General features: G+C 38.9%; 1 protein-coding gene across 1 annotated transcript in view; it reads right to left on the bottom strand.

Moving 5' to 3' along the window:
• The window catches only part of LOC139744322 (UDP-N-acetylglucosamine--peptide N-acetylglucosaminyltransferase 110 kDa subunit-like), a 103,878-nt gene that overhangs the window by 44,727 nt on the left and 34,284 nt on the right, over positions 1-24,867 (bottom strand). The window contains exons 5-9 of the mRNA XM_071654764.1: positions 23,209-23,325; positions 17,250-17,329; positions 15,911-16,000; positions 3,216-3,321; positions 693-934 (exon numbers count right to left, since the gene is read on the bottom strand). Of these exons, the coding sequence (XP_071510865.1) occupies positions 693-934; positions 3,216-3,321; positions 15,911-16,000; positions 17,250-17,329; positions 23,209-23,325 (635 nt within the window). The remainder of the gene's footprint in view (positions 1-692; positions 935-3,215; positions 3,322-15,910; positions 16,001-17,249; positions 17,330-23,208; positions 23,326-24,867) is intronic.

Below are 24,867 nucleotides of genomic sequence, written 5' to 3'. Positions count from 1 at the left end.
GTGTGATCTCTCTGCCAAAGCAGGCAGGAATATGCTAACCCTCTTCATCTTGTACTTCATTGTTATTACTAGAATTCCAATTATACTTCATAATATTATTCGCATAATCTAGGAATTATACAACACCTATTTAGAATGTAGCTATCCGATTGGTCGATTGCCCATCATGTGACATTTAGTGAAAGGTTCCATTGCACGCTCTGGCTGTCTCAGCTGTGCAATTTTGTTTGACCAAAATGTTCCATTGCATGCGCTCTGATGTCACAATAAACAAACATGTGCCACACGCACTCAACAATTACAAGCGCTTACAAGCGCGTACTTTTGTCACTCATTTTTGTAAACAACTTCGTTTCGCATATGTAGTACATACGTACACATGTACATACACGGTGACTGCGACTGTGAGGCTACTCATTCATCTTTCACGGAAAATGGTTGCCATTTCTGTGCTAAATTCAAGAATCTGTGAGTACCAAATCTATTGACGTTTGAGGTGTTGCATAAAACAAATAGTGTATGGTCTTTACCCATGCAATGGAACCAGATTTCGCACTCGGTGAAAGATAAGGCTTTGCCTCGTTGAATAGAGGGCCTCTATCTTTCACCTCGCACGAAATCTTGTACCTTTGCACTCGTGACCATTCACTATTTGTATACTATGGAATAGGGTTAATTGATAAAATGGATACCTGATTGCCTCCTTGTAATGGAGCAGAGCCTCTTGTAGTTTGCCCTGCTGCTGTAACACACTAGCAAGATTGGAGTGGGCTGCAGCAAACTCTGGAAATATTTCAAGGGCTTTGCAGTAGAGCTGGATAGAGCCCTCAACATTGCCCTGCTCTCTCTTGATGTTGGCCAAGTTGTTGAGGGAGTCTGCATGGGTTGGGCACAGCTGTAGTGCAGTGTTGTAACAGTCCTCTGCCTCTGCCACCTGCAAAGTTTGCAAATAATGTACTACACTTGGCAGCATCGTCTCCTCATAACCACACATAAATATTCATTCCGGCTAACTCTTACCTGAGAACATTGCAAACTCGGGGGGGGGGGGGGGGGGGGGGGGGGGGGGGCAGCAGCTTTGAGAGTTTCTATGGAAACATGGTGTCATTTGCATATTCCATTATCAAGGATACCAGTTAGAATGAAATAGAGGGCCTGAAAGACATCTACATGGAGCTACTTTGTACATGAAAGAGCCTGAACTTTGCTACTTCCAGGGCCTCATTTTAGGCTTATGTCTGAAAACATCACACTGATAAAAATACCTGCCAAGTACACTGTATTTAGACAAGAGACCCGCGGGTCTAGCGCTCACCTGAGTATCGCAAGTTCACCTTTCACGCAGTCACTAATCTAAATTAAAATTTGACCTGGCATTCTCAAGTAGAAGATGAAAATGTACAATAAGGGCCCAATTTTTTAAAGATTCCTTAATTTGGGGGGATTGGGGCCCCCTGGGGCCCTCTGGGTGGGGCATGGTGCCCATTTTGATAAATTGAGATCCTGACCCCCTAGGGATGCTACCTGCCAAGTTTGACAAAAATCCATCATGAGGTTTTCAGGAAGAAGATGAAAATGTACAATTCAGGCCCCCATTTGGACCCTTCCAACCATTCCCCCCCCCCCCCTACCCAAGAGGGGCACCCCTGGATCTCCTATGAACAAACTTCAAACTAAAGTCATTAATGTACTCACTCATAATATTATCTCAGCTCTATAACTTCTGATTCTAGAGAAGATTTATAAAGATTCCTTCATTTGGGGGGTTTGGGACCCCTGGGGGCCCCCTGGGTTGGGCATGGTGCCCATTTTAACAAATTGAGATCCTAACCCCCTAGGGATGCTACCTGCCAAGTTTGGTGAAAATGGGTCATGGGGTTTTCAAGAATAAGATAAAAATGTACAATTTAGGCCCCATTAGGACCCCTCCTCACCCCCTCCCCTGGGTCCCAAGGGGGGCACCCCTGATTCTGCCATGAACAAACTTGAAACTACAGTCATCAATGTACTAACTCATAGTATTAACTTAGCTCTATCACTTCTGGTTCTAGAGAAGAAGATTTTTGCGGATTCCTTAATTTTGGGGGGTTTGGGCCCCCTGGGGGCCCCCTAGGTGGGGCATGGTGCCCATTTTAACAAATTGAGTTCCTAACCCCCTAGGGATGCTACCTGCCAAGTTTGGTGAAAATGGGTCATGGGGTTCTCAAGAAGAAGATGAAAATGTACAATTTAGGCCCCATTAGAACCCTTCCCCACCCCCCTCCCCTGGGTCCCAAGGGGGGCACCCCTGATTCTGCCATGAACAAACTTGAAACTACAGTCATCAATGTACTAACTCATAGTATTAACTTAGCTCTATCACTTCTGGATCTAGAGAAGAAGATTTTTACAGATTCCTTAATTTTGGGGGGTTTGGGCCCCCCTGGGGGCCCCCTGGGTGGGGCATGGTGCCCATTTTAACAAATTGAGTTCCTAACCCCCTAGGGATGCTACCTGCCAAGTTTGATGAAAATCGGTCTTGGGGTTTTCAAGAAGAAGATGAAAATGTAAAAAGTTTACGCACGACGCACGACGGACGACGGACGACGGACGACGGACGACGGACGACGGACGACGCACGACGCACGACGCACGACGGACGCCGGACGAAGGGCGATCGCAATAGCTCACTTGAGCCTTTGGCTCAGGTGAGCTAAAAATTAAACTTTTGTAGTTTAAAAAGAAAGTCTTAATTGTAAAGGCCCGCCCACAGGATATCTGATGTTGATCATCTGATCCTAACCAAATTTTGCCTGTGTTCGTCAATATTGCTTAGTCAATACAATTACTGTATATGAAGTTTCTTTTAAATGTAATCAATTACGGAAATTTTAACAGAAATAGCTTTTTTACTGTGGTTATAAATTTGTTCAATATTGCCTTTGAAATCATACACTAAGTTGTAACATTACTAATACATTCGGTGTGTCATGCATCCAGGAAAACAAACAAAAGATCAGGAACATACAACTTTGGCATTAAAAGTTGAGCAAAACTTAAGAGAAAAAGTCATGAAACAGCAGTGTAATTTTTTTAGCATGACGTGATAGCAGTTCATGTGGAAGGGTTGGGGGGCTAAAAGGCCTGGGGGAGAGACAAATTATGCTTTTACTGGTTTCCAATTCCAAAAACAATGGCGACATAAACCCATCATCTTGTGTGAGTCTAACACTTACTTTGCCCTGCTCTTTGAGTGCATTGGCTAGGTTGCAATATGCATCAGGAAAGTGTGGCTGCAACTCGATTGCTCTCTTGTAGGTGTCAATAGCAAGGTCAATCAACCTGTGGTTAAAACCAACAAAACATACAAGTTATGAACATTTCTCTCAGCCTCAGAAAGCCTACTAGTATTGTATGCGTTTCCAAATATGCTCCTATTTATTTCTCAAAATATTGAGCATGGTATGCATGTAAGGATTCCCATCAGGACCTACCTAGCAGAGCACGAGGCGATTGAATGGGTCTAGGTGTAGATCCCTTCTGTAATCACAAAATTCTGCATGGTTGAAGAATAATGTTTCCAATCTTATGTCTGAAACCTTACAGAAATACAAAAATGTTGCTATGGTGAATGGTATGCCTCCACCATATCATATTATTGGCCCAATACTGCAAATGTGACACAATATCACACGAATGGCAAATAAAATAATCATTATATACCAATTTTAATGGCGATACTTTCAGCCACTTTCAAAATAAAGACTTAAATTGTTGCTATGGCGACTGGTATGCCTCCGCTATAATGTATGATTCCTCTAACAGGTCTGTATTATGTCTTGACAATGTGTGATAACAATCTCATCTAATTGGCAAAATGTTAAAATGACATGTTTGTCATGTGTCGAGTGTTCACTTTCCTTTAACTAGGTTCAATTGGATGAATGGCTACATTTTCTAAAAGAACATGTATTCGGGATTCGAGGACTTCTGCTTGACTTCAACCCTATTCCCACGCGGGGGGGGGGGGGGCATTTTGGGCCCCCCCTTGACGTTTCGCATGATTATTCCGCAATGCATGATGCTCTCGCCGCGGCATTTTATGACTTCTTTCTTTCAAGTATTGCGCAACTTTTGAGACCAAATTTGTCGCTCCCGGGCATACCGTTTTGAAGCCACGCCCCTTTGAAAAAAATTTGTCAACCACAATATTGCTCAAAAACATGATTTTGTGTACAAATCCAATGTAAATTGTGTTTTTGCAATTAATTCATATAAAAATATTTTTACTTTCAATGGCTGATTATGATTCATTTTAGCCTGATTATGCTTTAAAAAGTTTCTGCGACAAATTCTAACGAAAAACCCAAAACAAAAAGTAAAAAAACAAAGAAATACATGAGAAATTCAATAAATAATAAAATACATAAGAAATAATTATGAAGCCAAATTTTTGCTTCAATATTATTGTTAACGATATTGAAAAGAATATGTTCACCAAAAATTAGAAGTCTTGGAGCTTTATTTTTTTTATTTACAGGCAAAAAAAAATTATTTTTGCATAAATTAGCATAATTAATATAAAATACATAAATTAAAATTGGAAAAATCTAACTATAGTCTTGTAGATTACATTGGCCTCTACCTTAGTGCAAATTTTCGCGAGGATCGCGCGATCCACGACTGAGATATGAAGGGGGGGGGGGGGGGCCAAAAAGGCCTTCCGGTGGTTTCAAGTCCCTCAAAAAACCCGGTGGGATTAGTAGTAGACGGCGAGTTGTAATGTTCTTAAAATTTTCTGTAGATTTTGATTTTTTGTGCTATTTCCCCTATTTTGGGGGTGCTGAACACGAATCCACTTGTTGCCATTTGTGACCGTCGACAACGGTTTCAGGCAAAAGTCGGGAATTTTGAAAATTCATTTTTTCACTGAATCACATTGCCCATTTCCTAAGCTTTGCATTGATATAAAACACTTGTATTCTTCGGCACCATAAGTGGGCATAGAAAGAGAAAGAAAATGCACTTTTTAAGTTGTTAGCCTGACAAAATTGCGAGAAAACAGGCTCTGAAGATTCACCTCTTTCTCAAAGACAATGTCCGAGCGGCGATGCGAGGGGAGAATCACCCATCCGTACGATGGTGCCAATCGATGTTAAGCCCCGCCTCTAGCAACCACATCGCCTTCTGATTGGCTCACTGAGAGAGTCAAATTTCCCGGGCACCTTCCTCGGAGCTCAGCGTATGGAGCCGAAAAACAATGCGTTTCGCTCGGTTTTGTTTACCAGTACGTCTTTCAAGATGGCGAGTACGATAATTGCACGTATGGTGTACATGTACATGACGTGTATGGTGCACGTATTACGCAATGGCATCCACACATTTACAAATCGTGTTTTCATTGTGGTTGATTTGTCTTTATCATTGGCGACCCTTTTGCTTAAATTAAAAAAAAAAAAAACACGACTCGTTAGTTTGGTGCGATTTTGATGTGTAGTATTTGAATATAATTGGTCACATGTGACTGCTCCTTTCCTCTTATCTGCCTTCCATTGGGTCATAGACCAGTCTGCTGTCATAATCTTTACTACATGTACAAGTAGACACATTTGAGAATATTTAGTTTTCTTTTCACACGATTATGTCATGCAACACGATTTTTGTTTCACTTCCGTTGTCGAACATTGCGTTAGAATAGTTTGGACAGAAAGCCAAACGAAGAGCACGCACTACAGAGCGAGCGTATAAACCACTATAGCAAGAACAATGGAGCATGTAATCGTGCACGCGTGGACAAAGCATTCCCCACACGCTGCAACTGGTGTCTCCGAAAGCCGAATTATGTAAATGTGTGCCACGCACCAGCCAATCGCATGCGAGACCATGCGCCGTAGCAACACTGAGGATATTGGCGCGGCGTTCGAAAGAAGCTCGAAACTGACGAGTGCGATCCAACATAGCGTGCTTAAAATTCCATTTTCGATAGGAAAAACTTAGTCTTATGCTATGAAATTTAGTGCAGATGTAGAAAACATATCAAAGATTTGATTTCTGCAAAAAACCTAAATCGACAAAAATAACAGTCAAAATCTTTATACCCCGCCTAGAAGGGAATTTGCTCTTGCGACTTTTGCCTGAAACCGTTGTCGCGGGTCACATTTTTCTAACCGACATCTTCACCCGTTGCCATGGCAACGCATTATTTTCCTTAAAAGAACATGCATTCTTCATTAAAAGTCATAAAAACATGATGTAAACATCAAAATATGTCATTATAAATCCTTTTTAATTACACTTGAGAAAGAATACAATTTTCAGAATGTCATGGTTACCTTATAGCAATGACGGTTACCATGGCAACAACTATTTATAGAGAAAAATCATATTTTTCATGAAAAAGCAAGAAAACATGACAAGATTGAGTGGAATATTTATCATAAATTACTATCTAGATTATCAGCTTTTTTTCCACTGTTAATTTCACATCATTTTCGTTGCTATAGCAACAGCATGACAAAAGCTGCCTTTTAAAGAAAAATAAGCATTGCGATTGAAAGAAAAGCAAGAGTGTTCTTCATTAAACATCACAAACGCATGCTAAAAACACCAAAACAAGTCAATATAAACGTATCACGCTTCAATCAAATTAAAAGTCACAATTTCCGACTGTCACAGCAACCTCATAGCAATAACGGTTGCCATGGTAACAGCTAATTTTTAAAAGAAAATGATTTTTTTTCATCAAAAAGCATGAAAAGATGAAAAGTTTGAGTAGCATACTCATTACAAATTGCTGTGATAATTATCAGCTTTTTTCACTACGTTCATGCCACATTATTATCGTTGCTATGGCAACAACTTTTTTTTCCCCTAGAAAGGAGAAGTACCCCAGTAACAGAAAAACTAGATAAATAAAAATAATCAATTTTTGAAGAGTTTAATTTTTCGGCCCTTTTTTTTAAACTCTTTTGGGAATGCTGAAAAGGAATCCACCTATGGCAACTTTTCTAAATGATGTGTTCAGCCGTTACCATGGCAACAAATTATTTTCTTTAAAAGAACATGTGTTTTTCATTAACATCATAAAACATGTTGTTAAGGCGAAAATATGTCATTATATACATTTTCCTCAATTAATAAAAACGATCCTTTTTCACAATTACATTGATACCTCATAGCAATGACAGTTGCCATAGTAACAATTCTTAAAAAGAAAATACTGAAATTTTAAAGAAAAACAATTGAAAAAATGACGAGATTGAGTACCATATTCATTACAAATTACTATCAGCTTTTGTTTTCACAACGTTCATTCCACATCATTTCTGTTTCCATAGCAATAATATGAGAAAAATGTTTTTTTAAGGATTAAAGTCCTATAGCAATCTGTTGGAAATTACTATAGAGGAGGTATCATAGTCATTTAAGGTTATCAAATGTCTTGGAGACATTAAAGTGAAAACTAAGTTTCGGTAAGTGCTTGAGAACCCGTCTAGCACCATTTCATTTTTGCTTGCAATATATCGAAAGAGTCCACTAAGAAACTTACCTGGCTGACGCGGTTTGCCGGAATGATGAGTCGGTTTGGAGTATTTTGAGAAAAATAATAATAGTAGGAAAACCGACTTTTATTCCAGAAGGCTCCAGACTAACTCGGTCTCGGGAAAAATTCGACCCTACTTCAGACAATTCACACGCAGTTAGTGATCGCCACATTCTACCGGCCACTGCATAATACCAAATGCGGCCTAACTGAATGGACAGGAAAGTGCGTGCTAACCACAGGTGCTAACGTAATCCTGTACAAAACAAAACAAAAATGACAGCGCGCGGTCCTCAGTTGCTGAGACGCGCGGTCTTTGGAGTTTTTGTTGTTGTTTATCAAGCGCCTTTGATTGTTTTAGAGGTGCTTGATAGGCGCACACTAATTTTGCATGCGCGCAAAAGAGGTTTTTGATGCGCGCGTTGTAACAACTCGGACCATTACTGCGAGTAGCCAAAACACAGTTTATACCAGTGCCGTATATTAATATACGGCACTGGTTTATACAGGCCGCTCCCATAGGACAACACTGTACAATCAGAGGGACAACCATTAAAACTCATCCCGCCGTCAAAAGCGAAGCCGAGTTATCCCCGAGTCCGAGTTTAGCCTGACCCCGTTCGGGTAAGTACTGAGACTGAACCTTTTTGGCTAATATTTCGCATTTTCGTCGTTACCCATCGAATATCTTGCAATAACATCGTTATCCTGCACATTTCCTAAGCATACGTTCACATTTGGGAGCGAAATTTGACAACTTTTGCAGGCGTACCAGAACTTTGTTTGGGCTTTAATGATGAAACAGAGTACATCATGACGAGAAAATTGGAACTTTTGGGGAGGTTTTTAGACATTTGTATTGCTTATCATTTGAATTTTATGTTTCCTCGGTATATATCTATAGTTTAAAAAAAATCTATTCCTCATGTTGTTGCGATATAGGAACAGAAATGATGTGAACAGATGGCTTATAGTCTTGCTCATTCGTAATACTTCAAAGGTTAGGCCATAATTTCACATTTTTTTCTTGAAGTTTTTTTTCTACAAAAATTGATGCATTTCCATGGCAACCATGTTAAATATTAACTTTTGTCACGGATATTTAAGGTTTTAAAGGTGCAATGTGATCAGAAATTCAGGAAGCTGACTAAGCTTTTGTGTTTTTACTCATTTTTTTTTGTTAAGTGTATTCTTTCCTTCCTTATCTAATGACTAACGTTAATTTTTTTATTTAAAAGGCAGTTTTCTCATGTTAATTCTATAGCAACAAGAACGAAGTGGGATGACTACAGTGAAAAAAAGAGAACTTACAGTAATTTGTTATAAATATGTTACTCAATCTTGTCATTTTTATGTTTTTCATAATAAATTGTTATTACAATGACAACTGTCATTGCTATGAGGTAACCATGAAATTGAAAAATCGTGATGTTTCACTAAACTAAAGAGACATGTTTATCTTGACACATTTTGGTGTTAACAGCACGTTTTCATAATGTTTAAAGAAGAACACATGTTCTTTTAAAGAAAATAATTTGTTGCCATGGCAACGTCTGAAGACATCATTTTAAAAAATGACCACGCACAGGTGCATTCCTGTTCACCATCCCCAAAAGAGATGAAAAGCACAAAAGATTTAAACTTTTCAGAAATTGATCACTTGTTTATTTTATTCTTTCTTTCCTTTTTAATGAAACAGTTCTTCTTTCTATGAAAGAAAGTTTTCCTCATGTTTTTGCTATAGCAACGATAATAATGTGAGATTAGCACAGTAAAAAAAAAGCTGACAATCATAGTTAGACCCTAACTGGTAATGGAATAACTTTTTCAATCAATCTTTTCATGATTTCATGCTTTTTGATTTAAAAAAAAATCATTATTTTCTTTTAAAAATAGCTGTTACCATGGTGACCGTCATCACTATGAGGTAGCTGTGATATTTGGAAATTGTGATATTTAATTTAATCAGAGAAATATGTTCATATTGACATCTGTTGGAAATTACAGTAAGTTTTTATAATGTTTAATGAGGAATACATGTTCTTTTTAAAAAAATTTGTTGCCATGGCAACGGCTAAAGATGTCAATTAGAAATATGGCAACAGGTGGATTCGTGTACGGCACTCCCAAAATAAGGGAGAGAACACAAAAAATCTAACTCTTACAGAAATGTATTATCTATGGATTTACTTCATTCTTACTTTCCTGTTAATTGAAATACCTATTTTTTTCTTTAAAAGGCAGTTTTTGTTATGTTGTTGCTATAGCAACGAAAAAGGAAGTGAAATGAACATAATGGGAAAGAGGTGATAGTCATGATAGTAGTTAGTAATCAATATTCCACCCGATCTTGTCACATTTTCTTGCTTTTTCATGAAAGTATCAATACTTTCTTTAAAATAGTTGTTACCATGGCAACCATCTTTGCTATGAGGTTACCATGGCGTTATAAGAATTGTGATTTTTAATTTGATTAAAGAGATGTTTAGATTGACTTATTTCGTTGTTTACTGCATGTTTTTATGATTGTTTTAATAAAGAATACACATTCTTTTAAAGGTAATAATAAAGAATTGTAATATAATTATAATAAACAAAAGTTGATCATTTATTTATCTAGTTTTTCTTTCAATGGGATACTTCTCCTTTCTAGGGAAAAAAAGTTGTTGCCATAGCAACGATAATAATGTGGCATGAACGTAGTGAAAAAAAGCTGATTATTATCATAGCAATTTGTAATGAGTATGCTACTCAAACTTTCCATCTTTTCATGATTTTTGACGAAAAAAATCATTTCTTTAAAAAAATAGCTGTTACCATGGCAACCGTTATTGCTATGAGGTTGCTGTGGCAGTCGGATATTGTGATTTTTAATTTAATTGAAGCGTGATACGTTTATATTGACTTATTTTGGTGTTTTTAGCATGCGTTTGTGATGTTTAATGAAGAATACATGTTATTTCAAAGAAAATAATTTGTTGCCATGGCAACGGCTAAAGATGTCATTTAGAAATATGGCAATAGATTGATTCGTGTTTGACACCGGCAAAATAAAGGAAATAGCTCTAAAAATCTCACTAAAAATCTCACAGAAATTTATCATCTATGGACGTATTCTTGATTTTCTTTCAATCACAATGCTTATTTTTCTTTAAAAGGCAGCTTTAGTCATGTTGTTGCTATAGCAACGAAAATGATGTGAAATTAACATAGTGGAAAAATAAGCTTATAATGTAGATAGTAATTTATGATAAATATTCCACTCAATCTTGTCATGTTTTCTTGCTTTTTCATTAAAAATATGTTTTTTCTTTATAAATAGTTGTTGCCATGGTAACCGTCATTGCTATAAGGTAACCATGACATTCTGAAAATTGTATTCTTTCTCAAGTGTAATTAAAAAGGATTTATAATGACACATTTTGGTGTTTACATCATGTTTTTATGATTTTTAATGAAGAATGCATGTTCTTTTAAGGAAAATAATGCGTTGCCATGGCAACGGGTGAAGACGTCGGTTAGAAAAATGGCAACAAGTGGATTCGTGTTCAGCACCCCCAAAATAGGGGAAATAGCACAAAAAATCAAAATCTACAGAAAATTTTAAGAACACCCCAATATTGTGACAACTCGCCGTCTACTATAGGGTTAAAAAAGTTTATGCATTGAATCATAACATAATCACTGTGTGGTAAATACATGCACAAAATCATAAACCAAGTTCAGCTACACTTCCATGTGTACGCACATTCAATCATTACCTGTGCATGGGCAAAAGTGTAATTTCACGACTTCAACCTGACCTCTGACCCAATACTTCCAAGGAAAATCAGTGTGAGACAATACATAAATAAGGTCCAAGTTTCATGAAAACACGGGCATTGCAGAGATATAAGAGGAAATAGTGAAATTTTAGCATTTGACCTTGACCTGTCCACTCATTCATACATTTATGTCAAATTTTGTTTGGATACCTTCAAACGGTTCATAAGTTATATGTCATCCACAAAATCAATTATGGACAGGTAACTCGAAAACATAAGCCCCATCTATAATATTGTCACCCCCTCCAATGTTTCCAATTTATTTTTGTGTGTACAATGTATGGTTTTAGTGTTGTCAGAAGACTGTCGGTTTTATCTCAGATAACATCCATTTGGCTATCACAAAGTATTCTACATAACAAAACAATAAAAAAAAATATTCTAGACATTCTAAAATGTGACTGTCAAGTGCATGCAAGACAGCAACCAATATGCGACATTTGACCTGTAAAAGATGGAACACTGGGGCAGCATCAGAATGAAATAAGGTAGAGTAAAGTGCATGTATGGTACTCCTTACAAATCTGACAGGAATAAACTGAAAAAAGAAAAGAAAAGGTGATTGCCGGAGAGGAAGCAAGACAACAAGAGACCCGCTGGTCTAGTGCTCACCCCGAGTATCGCAAGTTCACCTTTCACACAGTCACTAATCTACATTACACACAGCTCTACCAAAATTTTAATTTGGGGGATGGGGGGGGGGGGGGGTGCAAGGAGCATGGTGCCCATTTTAACAAATTGAGATCCTAACCCCCTAGGGATGCTACCTGCCAAGTTTGGTGAACATCCATCATGAGGTTTTCAAGAAGAAGATGACAAGAGACCCGGGGGTCATGCGCTCACCTGAGTATCGCAAGTTCACCTTCCATGCATTCTTGCAGACTCTTACCTGAGAACAATGGAAACTTATGGTGGGGGTAGCTTTGAGAGCTGGGGGTATGGTGTCCACTTACATATTCCATCACACTGGTAAAGATACCTGCCAAGTACACTGTACTATACAGAATGTTGGATTATGCAGCTTGGGGGAAAAAAGACTTAAAGCCCCATCACTTTTGATTAGAACGAGAGATGGATATTATTGAATATTCATTATTTTAGGAGGTTTGGACCCCTGGGGCCCCCAAGGAAAGCATGGTGCCCATTCAAACACTTTAAGATCTTATCCCCATGGGAATGCTAATTGCCAAGTTTGGTGAAAATCCATTACGTTGTTTTCAGCAAGAAGATGAAAATTTAGGCCCGCATTTGGACCCCCCCCCCCCCCCATCCGATCCCGCTTCCTTGGGTCCCAAGGGTTCTAGAGAAAATCTGTAAAGGTTCCTTACAGGGAGGGCGGGGGGGGGGGGGGGGGGAAACCCCTGGGGGGCCCCCCAGGTTGGGATGGTGCCCATTTGATGGAATTGAGATTTCTATCCCCCTAGGGATGCTACTTCGCCAAGTCTGGTGCAAACTTGTGATAGGGTTTTCAAGACAAAAGATGAAAATTTACAATTTTGGTCCAAATTTCAGCCCCCCTGGGGGCCCCCAGGAGGGGCATGGTGCCCATTTGATAGGAATGAGATTCTTTCCCCTTAGGATGCTACCTGCCAACTTTTGTGAAAATTCATTCTGGCATTTTCAAGAAAAAGATGCAAATGATGTACAATTTGGGCCCATTAGGACCCTTCCCCACTCCCTCCCCTGGGTCCCAAGGGGGCACCCCTGATTCCGCCATGAACAAACTTGAAACTACAATCATCAATGTACTAATTCATAGTACTAACTTAGCTCTATCACTTCTGGTTCAAAGAGAAGAAGATTTTTTAAGATTCTTTAATTTTGGGGGTTTGGGCCCCTCGGGTGGGGTATGGTGGCCACTTGAAAAAAATTGAGATCCTATCCCCCTAGGGATGCTACAAATTGTACCTGCCAAGTTTGGTGAAAATCGGCCAAGGGGTTCTCAAGAAGAACATGAAAATGTAAAGTTTACACACGACGGACGCCAGACGAAGAGCAATAGCTCACTCGAGCCCAATTTGGACATCTCCACCCCTCCCCCTGCCTGCAAGGGGCACCCCTGGATCTGCTATCAAACAAACTTGAAACTACAGTCATTAATGTACTAACTCATAGTATTAACTTAGCTCTATCACTTCTGATTCTAGAGAATATTTTTAAAGATTCCTTAATTTGGGGAGGTTTGGGTCCCTTGGGTGGACACGGTACCCATTTGAACAAATTGAGATCCTACACCCCTAGGGATGCTACCTGCCAAGTTTGGTGAAAATGGGTTATGGGGTTCTCAAGAAGAGATGAAAATGTACAATTTAGGACCCCTCCCACCCCCCTCCCCTGGGTCCCAAGGGGGGCACCCCTGATTCCGCCATGAACAAACTTGAAACTACAGTCATCAATGTACTACTGTAAAAGTGGATATTTTCGCGCGACTAATTTTTCGCGCTAGGCCGGAGTCAGAAGAGTTTCGCGTGTTTTTAATTCCGCGGAATCAAGACATCACGCACAGGAACGTATGGCAAGCAAAAATATTCGCGTGCTTTTATTTTCGCGCTAGTTTCTGGTTGCGCGAAATGCGCGAAAATTTCAACACCGCAAAAATTTCCACTTTTACAGTAACTCATAGTATGAACTTAGCTCTATCACTTCTGGTTCTAGAGAAGACTTTTTAAGATGCCTTAATTTTGGGGGTTGGGCCAGCTGGGGCCCCTGGGTGGGGCATGGTGCCCATTTTAACAAATTGAGATCCGAACCCCCTAGGGATGCTACCTGCAAAGTTTGGTGAAAATCCATCATGAGGTTTTCAAGAAGATGATGAAAAATGTACAATTTAGGCCCCATTTTGGACCGCCCCAAGGGGGCACCCCTGGATCTGCCATAAACAAACTTGGAACTACAGTCATTAATGTGAAATTAATTTTTAAAGATTCCTTAATTTTGGGGGGTTTAGGGGCCTTTTCACAAATTGAGATCCTAACCCCCTAGGGATGCTACCTGCCAAGTTTGGTGAAAATCGGTCTTGGGGTTTTTAAGAAAAAGATGAAAATGTAAAAAGTTTACGCACAACGCATGCCGGACGAAGAGCAATCGCAATGGCTCAGCTAAACATTAAAATGTGATATTTGTCCCTGCCAAAAAAACAGTAGATCCATAAGAGCATTACATTAAGTATAGACACATCACAAAAATTTTTTGAATTGTAGCTCACATCATATCACTGAACCTCCATACCAAATTTGAAACAAAATTCGTTAACAAATGTAGCCTAAAGAGCGCACACAAACCACTCACCAATATGACCTTTGACCCTATAAAAGACGGAACAGTGGGGGCAGCAAATCCAAAATCTATAGGCTTGCAGATAATCATGATAAACCTCCGTACCAATTTGAACAAAATCCGTAAGCAAATGTGACCTCTAGAGCGCACACAAACTATGCACAAAAATATGGCATTTTACCCTATAAAAGACAAAAACACTTGGGGGCAGCATCACCCAAAATTATAGGTGTTGAGGATATTACAAATATGAACCTCCATACAATATTTCAAAGAAATCCATCACAGTTTGTGGCTGCTTGAGTGCACACAAGAATGTGACGCTGGCGTGGCGGCGATAACGCTGCCGAATCCAAAGTATCCTCTGGCATACATGCCAGGGGATACAACTAGAAGTGTCACTAAATGGGCTGGTATTCTGATAGCACAGACTAAGTTAGTATGAGACTTTAGTCCAGACTGGTGGCACATTAACTTGTAAAAAGGCCTAACTTTTGGCATTCAGATAACAACTAACTCAAACATTTGTTAGTTTCCTGCAGGAGGTAGTTTAAAGTCTGAACTAACCCAACAGTACGTACCATACAGTACATATTGTACAGTACATACCGGGGCTTGACTAGTCATGGCTATCTAAGCGTGCAATGTGATGGTGACCGGAAAAATCTGCACCAGTTTCACAGATTTGAACAGTGCGGACTGTGTACGTGTACTGTGTATGTAGCTTGCAAATCTCTGAAATGCAATTATTATCAACTTTAAATTATTCTCTTATGGCAGGAGGATGTGGTAATCAGCAAATTTTCTCAGAATAATTCTCGTATAAGTTTGTCATATCAGCCCATATCGGAAGGTAAGTCGATTCTTATTTTTTTCCGTAAAATAAGTGCTAATTAACTAAGCTTGGGTTAACTTTATTAAAAGTTAATTTTATCGTAGACTTTCGGGGAAACTTCCTCAGGGGTTATTCACTTTCCTCACAAGACTGTCAACCGTGCCAATGTATATGAAGTCCTTCTGTAATGCATATGCTAGTGAGCCCAATGCTGGAGTTTTGTACAGCTGCTCGTCGGTCTTGTGATTCACAGGACTGTGCCAGTGTGTGAGATAAAGCTGTAGTTGTGTTTTGTGCGTTGCATCAGCGAAAAAGTGTGAGTCTTATGTACCAGGCTTTTCATTGTACATTTCAGCTGCAATTAATATTTATTTCAGACTTAGTCTGAAGTTTAGCTGGTTTCTGTTGTGTGTATATAAAGCTATCCTCTTGCTGGACAGCAGAAGTACTTACCCTTGTTCATAGTACACACAGGCAAGGTTTCCGTGTACAACAGCATGGTTTGAGCTAAGCTGCAGAGCTCGGAGATATGCACCAACCGCTCTACAAATGAGATAAAGATCAGACATTGTGACATCATCACACCAGTCTTAAAATGATTTCATAAAACGAAATGTCTGGATCCGCCATGAACAAACTTGAAACTAGTCATCAATGTACTAACTCATTGTATCAATTTATGCCGAACACGTCTGGTTCTAGAGAAGATTTTTATCTTTTATTTTTTATTTTTATATTTATTTATTTATTTATTTCGATTTTGATTTTGATTTTTTTTTGCATTTTTTTGCATTTTTTTGCATTTTTTTTTTTTTTTTTGGGGGGGGGGGGGGGGGGGAATATGTTGCCCATTTGAACAAATTGAGATCCTTTCTTCCAAAGGAGAAACCTGCCTAACTACGGTGGGCGAAATTGTACATGAATTAATGTTTTTGGATTTGGGGGTATTGTACAGGGCACTCTCAATAAAATACAATTACAGTTGAACCTCTCTTATCCGGCCTCCCTTTATCCGGATCTTGCTATTATACGGACGCAATCTTGCCGTGATTTTTTTTTTAATAATTACGGGAGGAAAGGGGGATTCCCAACTCCTTGAGAACTCCTACACAAACACACATGAATTACATATACTTGATACATTTCTTAATAATTATTTAGGTAAATCATCCCAAGAATTTATAAAAGAAAACGATTTCATTCTTGCAAACACAAACCTCTATTTTGGGGTCTGTTACTGAGTGTAACAATGAAAAGGTTGCAGTACTACTACGTGGTACTACAATGGGCTACATAGTACATGTGTATGTAAAATTATGTACATGTATAAAGCATTGAGTCTCCCTTATCCGGCCAAATCCCTTATCCGGATGAGCCCCGGTCCCGACTTGTCTGGATACGAGAGGTTCAACTGTACATCAAAATTTTGTTACATCAAAGTAAAAATTCAGGTACAAATTCATTTTGTTATGATGGGACTCACCTGTTCAAGTAATATACAATATCATTCCATCTTCCCACTTTCTGCGAGTCAAATGTTCCATAGAAGTTATGTGTATATTCAGCACTGAATTGAATGATAATGGCAAATAATACAATATGCTAGTCTACATGGTAGGTATTCACCTGGTAAAAAAAAAAAAAGCATGCTAGATATGAACTGTTCCACATTTTTCGACATCCAGCTGACTTGAACAAATATCTCCACTTGCAGATCCATCCCAACTTTCCACCAATCACAAACAGCGAGCAAAATGGGCAAGAAATTATTCTTTGCACACTCAAGTCTCACCTGTCAAAGATGCGGGCTTCCTTGAGAACATTACCAAGGTTGATGTAAGCATCCAAGAAGTTGGGATCTAGTGTCACAGCCTGAAAGACAGAAGATTTGCATAATTAAATCACTCAAAACAGCTATTGTGTGTAAAGACGGAAGAGTGAATTAAAGGGAAGGTAAACCCAAAGAGCAATGTGGATTGAGTGAAAGCAGCAACATTAGTAGAACACATCAGTGAAAGTTTGAGGAAAATCCGACAATCGATGCAAAATTTATGAATTGTTAAAGTTTTGGTGTTGGAACCGCTGGATGAGGAGACTACTAGAGGATATGACGTTTGAGTGGACAACAATACAAAGAAAATATAAAGGAAATTCAACAAAAATTCACTTTTCTAGAATTATGAAAGAGCAGTGGACCAACCGCTTTCAGAAAGCAGGGGGAATAATTGCTACCCTTAACATATGTCAATGCAAGTTGATGGAATTTGTAATTTTCATGAAAAAAATTGATTTTTGTCGTATTTTCTTTATATTTTCTTGGTATTGTTGTCCACTCATACGTCATAACCTCTAGTAGTCTCCTCATCCAGCGGTTCCAACTCCAAAACTTTAAAAATCCATAACTTTTGCATCGATTGTCCGATTTTCCTCAAACTTTCACTGATATGTTCTACTAATGTTGCTGCTTTCACTCAATCCACATTGTTCTTGGGGTTTATCTTCCCTTTAATGGTTTCATCTCCCAAGGTGTTATGGTCATGATAATTATTACATATCAAAACTAGAAATGTCGCTATGGCGACTGGTATGCCTCTGCCATAATGCATGATTCTCCTAATAGGTCTATAGTACATGTGGACAATGTGTGATTACATTTTCACAAAATTGGCAAAATATTAAAATGACATGTTTGTCACAAATGTATCGAATGTTCACCTTCCTTGACCTATGTTTAATTGGATGAATAGGAGAGCATGTATTTGGGGATTTAAGAACTTTAACTTCGACTTTGACCCTTTCATAAGTTTACACACTTGAGTAATTTTCAAGGTATGGAGAAAACGTGCAATTTCTGTACTGAACAGTAAATTGTTATCATTTTCATCTGGCCTTTGATTCATAAGAGAATCACTGTCAGGCAGAACATACATAAATATATACTAAGTTTAAAGATAACTTGTGCCACTTCCGAGATATGGAGAAAGAAGTAAGTTCAGCACTTTCACTTGATCTTTGACCTTTTGACCTTTGACCTTCTTGGCAAAAAAAAAAAAAAAAAAAATCCCAGACAATCTCCAGTGGGTTATACATGCATACATCAAGTTAAAAAAAAAAATAATCCTGCTGGCATTGCATAAATATAAGGAAAATAATACAATTTTGAAGCATTGCCCTTGACCTTTGACCCCTGACCTTTGACCCCATGAACCCCAAATTCCCTAGCTAACCACTGCCAGTCAGTACATGCATATATACTTTGTTCCATAAAGATACCTTGAACAATTTCCAAGATACAGAGAAAAAAGTGAAATTTTAACATTTTACTTGACCTTTTGACCTTTGACCTTATGACCCCAAACTTTCGCCAGAGAATCTTAATTGGGTAATACATGTATACACTAAGTTTCAGGAAAATATCTTCTGGCATTGCATAGATATGGGGGAAATAGTGAAATTTTAAGCATTTGACCTTGACCTTTTGACCTTTGACCTTGAGCACGTGCACCCAAAAGTTGATTGGCACAACTTCACCCCCTAATACACATACATGCCAAGTTTCATTAGGATACCTCAAAAGGTCTTACATTTATGTCCAGCAACTTTGCATACATTTCAGAGTAACAAATTTGATTTGAATCCCTTAAAAACTGGAGAAGTTGTTCTATCTGCAGGGCGTTTTTATTTCGAGGCAATAACACAGTTACTGTGGCAACGCACTTCTGCTGCTCTTACAAATTTATCTGCCACAACTTCACAAGTTTTTCACATGTGCCAATTACTTTTTTTATGAATTGTGAAAAAACTTAGCCCTAACCAGGCCGGGCTTTTTGGCCTGTTCTGTGCACCCTCCCCCCCCCCCCCCCCCCCCCGAGATCTCAGCCGTCGATCACGCAATCGCCTTGAAAATTGGCACATACATTACTTGTCGCGTAATCTTATTGTGTTTTCTAATCTATTTGTATGAGTAGCAAAGTGCGCTTAGAAACGTCAGTATGAAGCGCCATATAAATGCAATTATTATTATTATTATTATTATCTACCAATCTATAAAAGAAAAAATTTGAATTTTTCATTTTTTAATTTTACATTAATATACCTGAAATCATAAATTTTGCTCTAATTCAGAAAATAAAGCTAATGACATTCTAATTTTTGGTGACATTATTCCTTGTAGTATTCCTAACAATGTACTTGAAAAAAAAATCTGGTATCAAAATTAATTTCTTATGTATTCTATTGTTTTATGAATATCTTATGTATTTCTTTGTTTTTTGACTTTTTTTTTCGTTTTTTCACAAAATTTATTACAGAATCTATTTAGAGCATAAGAATGCTAAAATTAATTGATTTCAGCCATTGAAAGTGAAAATAATCATATCTTTTTGAATAAGGTGAGAAAAACTCTATTTGCATTATTTGACTTGGTACATAAATTTACGTTTTTGAGCCATTTTCGTTCTGACAAGCATGTATAAAAGGTCGTGCAGCATTGTAAAGGTATGTCTGATTTTCGCGAAAATGGTGTCATAAGATGTGCGAGACTTGAAAGTAAAAAGTAAGTGAGTCAAAAAAATTCGCGTGGCAGAATGGTCGCGGAAAATGTCGAGGGGGGTTGATTCAAACCCCCCCGGCCCTTCTAGGGTTAAGTACTAATTGTGACCGGCAACAACGGTTTCAGGCAGAAGTCGGGAATTTTGAAAATTCATTTTTTCACTGAATCACATTGCCCATTTCCTAAGTTTTGCATTGATATAAAACACTTGTATTCTTCGGCACCATAAGTGGGCATAGAAAGCGAAAGAAAATGCACTTTTTAAGTTGCTAGCCTGACAAAATTGCGAGAAAACGGGCTTTGAAGATTCACCTCTTTCTCAAAGACAATGTCCGAGCGGCGATGCGAGGTGAGAATCACCCATCCGTACGATGGTGCCAATCGATGTTAAGTTCCGCCTCTAGCAACCACATCGCCTTCTGATTGGCTCACTGAGAGAGTCAAATTTCCCGGGCACCCTTCCCAGGAGCTCAGCGTATGGAGCCGAAAAACAATGCGGTTCGCTCGGGTTTGTTTTACCAGTACGTCTTTCAAGATGGCGGATACGATAATTGCACGTATGGTGTACATGTGTATAGTGCACGCATTACGCAATGGCATCCACACGCCATGACCATGCGCATGTATCAGGAACGGGTGGTGAATCCACACTTTTACAAATCGCGTTTTCATTGTTATTGATTTGACTTTATCATTGGCGACCCTTTTGAAGGTAGAAAAATGCCAGTGCTGGCAAGGGTCGCGCTTCCTGTTTGTTTTGCTTTTACAAGCCGTGCATATGTTGCCTTGTTCGGTGGTGTTAATTATATTAAAACAAAAAAAAAACAAACAAACACGACTCGTTAGTTTGGTGCGATCTTGATGTGTAGTATTTGAATATAACTTGTTACACATGACCTCTCCTTTCCTCTCATCTACCTTCCCTTGAGTCAGTCTGCTGTCATAATTTTTACTACAAATCATGTACAAATAGACTATTTTTTTTTCTTTTCACACGATTATGTCGTGCTACATGATTTTTGTTTCACTTCCGTAGTTGAAGCCAAACGAAGAGCACGCACTACAGAGCGAGCGTATAGACCACTATAGCAAGTGAACAATTGAGCATGTAATCATGCACGCGTGGACAAAGCATTCCCAAAACGATGCAACTGGTGTCTCCGAAAGCCGAATTATGTAAATGTGTGCGACGCACCAGCCAATCACATGCGAGACCCTGCGCCGTAGCAACGCTGGGGATATTGGCGCGGCGTTCGAAAGAAGCTCAAAACTGTTGAGTGCGATCCAACATAAGGTGCTTAAAATTCCATTTTCGATAGAAAAAACGTCGTCTTAGGCTATGAAATTTAGTGTAGATGTAGAAAACATATCAAAGATTCGATTTCTGCAAAAAACCCAAATCGACAAAAATAATGGTAAAGATCGTTGTACCCCGCCTAGGAGGGAATTTGCTCTTGCGACTTTTGCCTGAAACCGTTGTTGCGGGTCACAATTAGATTTTCATGCTTTTAACCATATTTGGAGCTGGTTATAATATGCTGTTACAATGGTTATGCACTTCGCGCTCCTGTTGAAAAGCATGTCTTGATTCATGTTTTTTATGTGCCAATTTTCTTGACAATTCCTGAAAAACTGAAGAAGTTTGATCTACAAGCGTCATACCTGGTTTTGAGGGCCTTAAAGGGATAGTACAGTATTGGTGGAGATGAGAATTGGGCTTTTAACTTTTTGCGAGATACCAAGAAAACACTTATGATATAGTACAGAGCATACCATTTTAAGAGGAATTCAAAGTTTATTTGATGGAAATTGGGTTTGGAATGACTGAAGCATCCAAAAACAAAATAAGACAAAGCAATCGTAACAATTGCTCTTTTTTGGATATCTCAGCCATTTGAAAACCAATTTTCATCAAATAAACGTTGAATCCTTCTTAAAATTACATGCTCTTTCATATTTCATAAGAAGTTTCTCATAATCTCACTTACGAATGTTCAAAACATGAACCCCCTCCTCAACCAGTACTGTACAGTCCCTTTAAAGTTTTGAGTGCCCCCCCCCCCCCCACAGTAGGGAGCTTTTGCAATTTTTATCTTCACTTGGGGACATTTGGTGCATACTAAAGTGATTTTTTTCACTATACTTAAAATGAACATCTATTTTAAAACGTGATAAAACCTCTGCCGGCCAAGTTCTCCATGGCTTATCAGTAAGTTAGAATTGCACAGAAAAAACAACAACAACGACTAGCTATACCTTTCCAGAGAAGGCCAACATAGTATTTAGTTTTGGATGATGCGATATGCATAGGCCAGGCCGTATGCATGGCCCAACACTTTCACGTCACGGCACTTTTCAGTTTTTGCAATTCAGTTTTCACTGTACCTGCATGTTTGCTTGAGATAGACCTTTTACTAGACGAGCTTGGGCTTTTACTTGAAGCAATTGCTTGTAAGCAATTCGGCCCCATGGCTTAAATCTGGGCCACTGTTCCCCCATCATGGGGCCGAATGCATAAGCAATTGCTTCAAGCAAAAGCACAAGCTCGTCTAGCAAAAGGTCTAGCAAAAGGTTTAGCTCAAGCAATTGCTTAAATCCATATGCATAACCTTTTGCTTGTCCCGCACAAGCAAATGCTTGCGTTTTCAACAAAAGGGACATCACGCCTGCGCTAACACTGAAGCAAATCGAATGGGGTTTTCTGTTAGATGTGGGCAATGAGTTATAGTTTCATACCCTGAATTTGTATTTAGATTGATTCACTATTTTTAAAGATATCATTGCGAGGGGTCCCGTTGTAATTTTATGTGGGACATACTGTATTGCACGAAAAAATGAAATGGTGCTAGACGGGTCCTCAAGCACTTACCAAAACTTTGTTTTCACTTTAAAGTCGATTCAAATCCAATTGACAAGCATGCAAACAATTGGTAGGCATTATAACAGATACCATGTTGAACATAGATAAACGTCGGATAAGTCGAAGAAAATTCGACGTAAGCGGACCTCGAAGTTCATGTACCTCGAACCATTTTCTTCAGTCCCGACTAATTTGAGGTATGCGAGGTTGACTGTAGTATGAAAATATCCCGCAATAACCAGCAATGATCTTGCCCCAGGTATGACAAAGTTACTGTACCAAACATTAAATAATTCAGCCTTCTCATCCTTTTTATGAAGAAACAAGAAAGGATCCTACCTTCTCAAAGTGATGAATGGCGAGCCAGATTTCTCCTTGGCTATTGAACACACACCCCAAGTTACTCCAGGCCACAGCAAAGTTTGGCTGGGTCTCAATTGCCTTCAAGTAACATGCCTGTTACAACAGTGGAGCCAACAACACCGCACAGTCGAAGCACCCAGGCAACGACAAGGGTTGGCAGGAAGAAGGGAAAAGGAAAAGCAAGAGGGAGAAGAGAAGAGAGGCAAAATAGAGGGAGTGCCCACACAACCAGTTGTAAGCAAGGTGGATAGAAACAGAGAGATGGGGAGATAAGGAGATCAATTAGTATTAAGTTGAGAAAAGTGTTTTTCTGCACGCTGTGCAGATATGGGGAGTGTGGCTTTGCAGTCACATTTGAGAATCATTTGTTTTTGGTACTAAGAAATGGAACACTGTTCTTTGCCTACTTGAGCATAACAAACAGGCAGATCTAACACTTCTGCCTTAATCATTATGGGACAAATGCTCCCATTCTCTTTGCAATGTGATTCTCAGACATGGCTACACGCGCGCTTACCGCGCTGGCAAGCAGCAGAATAATTTGTATACACATCTCAACTCCCATGACACCCAATCAATAGTGTTAGGTTCAGATTTACGATGTCCTTCATACAATAATACCATGCCAAACATTTCCAGTTCAAATCTTCCCCAGACATTCTTGGTATAAACTTTGATAAAAAATATCAGGAATTTTATGTTGTCACAAAGATAAATCAGAACCAGCTGTAATTGTTGGATCACCATGGGAAATGCATACAAATCATGCGCATAGACAGCATACACTTCCTGCACAGCTCTCTAAGCTTACATGGATTTGATTCCTTGGCATCCCAACCAACAGTACAACACTCTGGTTATTTCTCTATTCATAGATCCACTCTAAATCCTCAGCATCCAGAGTTGATCCAATTGTGATAAGTTCTTTGAAATCCACTATTATCAATTAATCAATTTAAATATTCACCAAAGCTTTCTTCATTGGCTGGAGAACCATGGCAAATGCATGTAAACTACGCACTAATGCAGCTTGGGCAGTATTCTGCTGGAATGACTGTGCAAACACATTTCCGTTTTCTGTCCTTCAACCAACAGCAAGTATCTTGGTTCTCACATATATCTCTTCGCAAGTATTGAAATGGTCATCTCTAAATAACAGCATCATCAGTAGGCTGCATACATTTTGTACAGTCCACATGACAATCAGAGAAATAACAAATCTGCAACTACAAACTTCACATTGCTTCAGGAGTCCAAGTGAAAGATGCTTAAAACCTCTTTTGTTTTAGGATAAATATGGTTTTGGTCTATTTTTGGTGGGTACACCAATCACTGGTAGCTGGTGAACCAACATGTTCCTGCAGTGGTTGGAACCTGAATGGAAAGTGCAACGCAAGCTTTGCAGCAAATCACGCTTCGTTTGAACCAGCCAGTTCTTGGCAGCAATGCGCATGACACATTACAAAAAAAAAAAAGAGAAAAGGGCAGTGCTCAAGACGAATGCCAACAGTGCAGCTTATTGCCTAGAACTTGGCAGCGCAACGCCTGCAAGCATTATGCACAATGCAAGAAAATGCCTGGCAAAGCAGCCACAGAAGACCACATCCCCGCGCTTGTAGTCTGCGCATGACAGAG

This window comes from Diadema antillarum, unplaced genomic scaffold (genome assembly GCF_040938485.1).
Source record: "Diadema antillarum isolate AM-2024a unplaced genomic scaffold, OU_Dant_1.0 seq00001158_RagTag, whole genome shotgun sequence".
In the NCBI taxonomy this organism is placed as follows: Eukaryota; Metazoa; Echinodermata; class Echinoidea; order Diadematoida; family Diadematidae; genus Diadema; species Diadema antillarum.
This window is presented reverse-complemented; position numbering and strand designations above follow the sequence as displayed.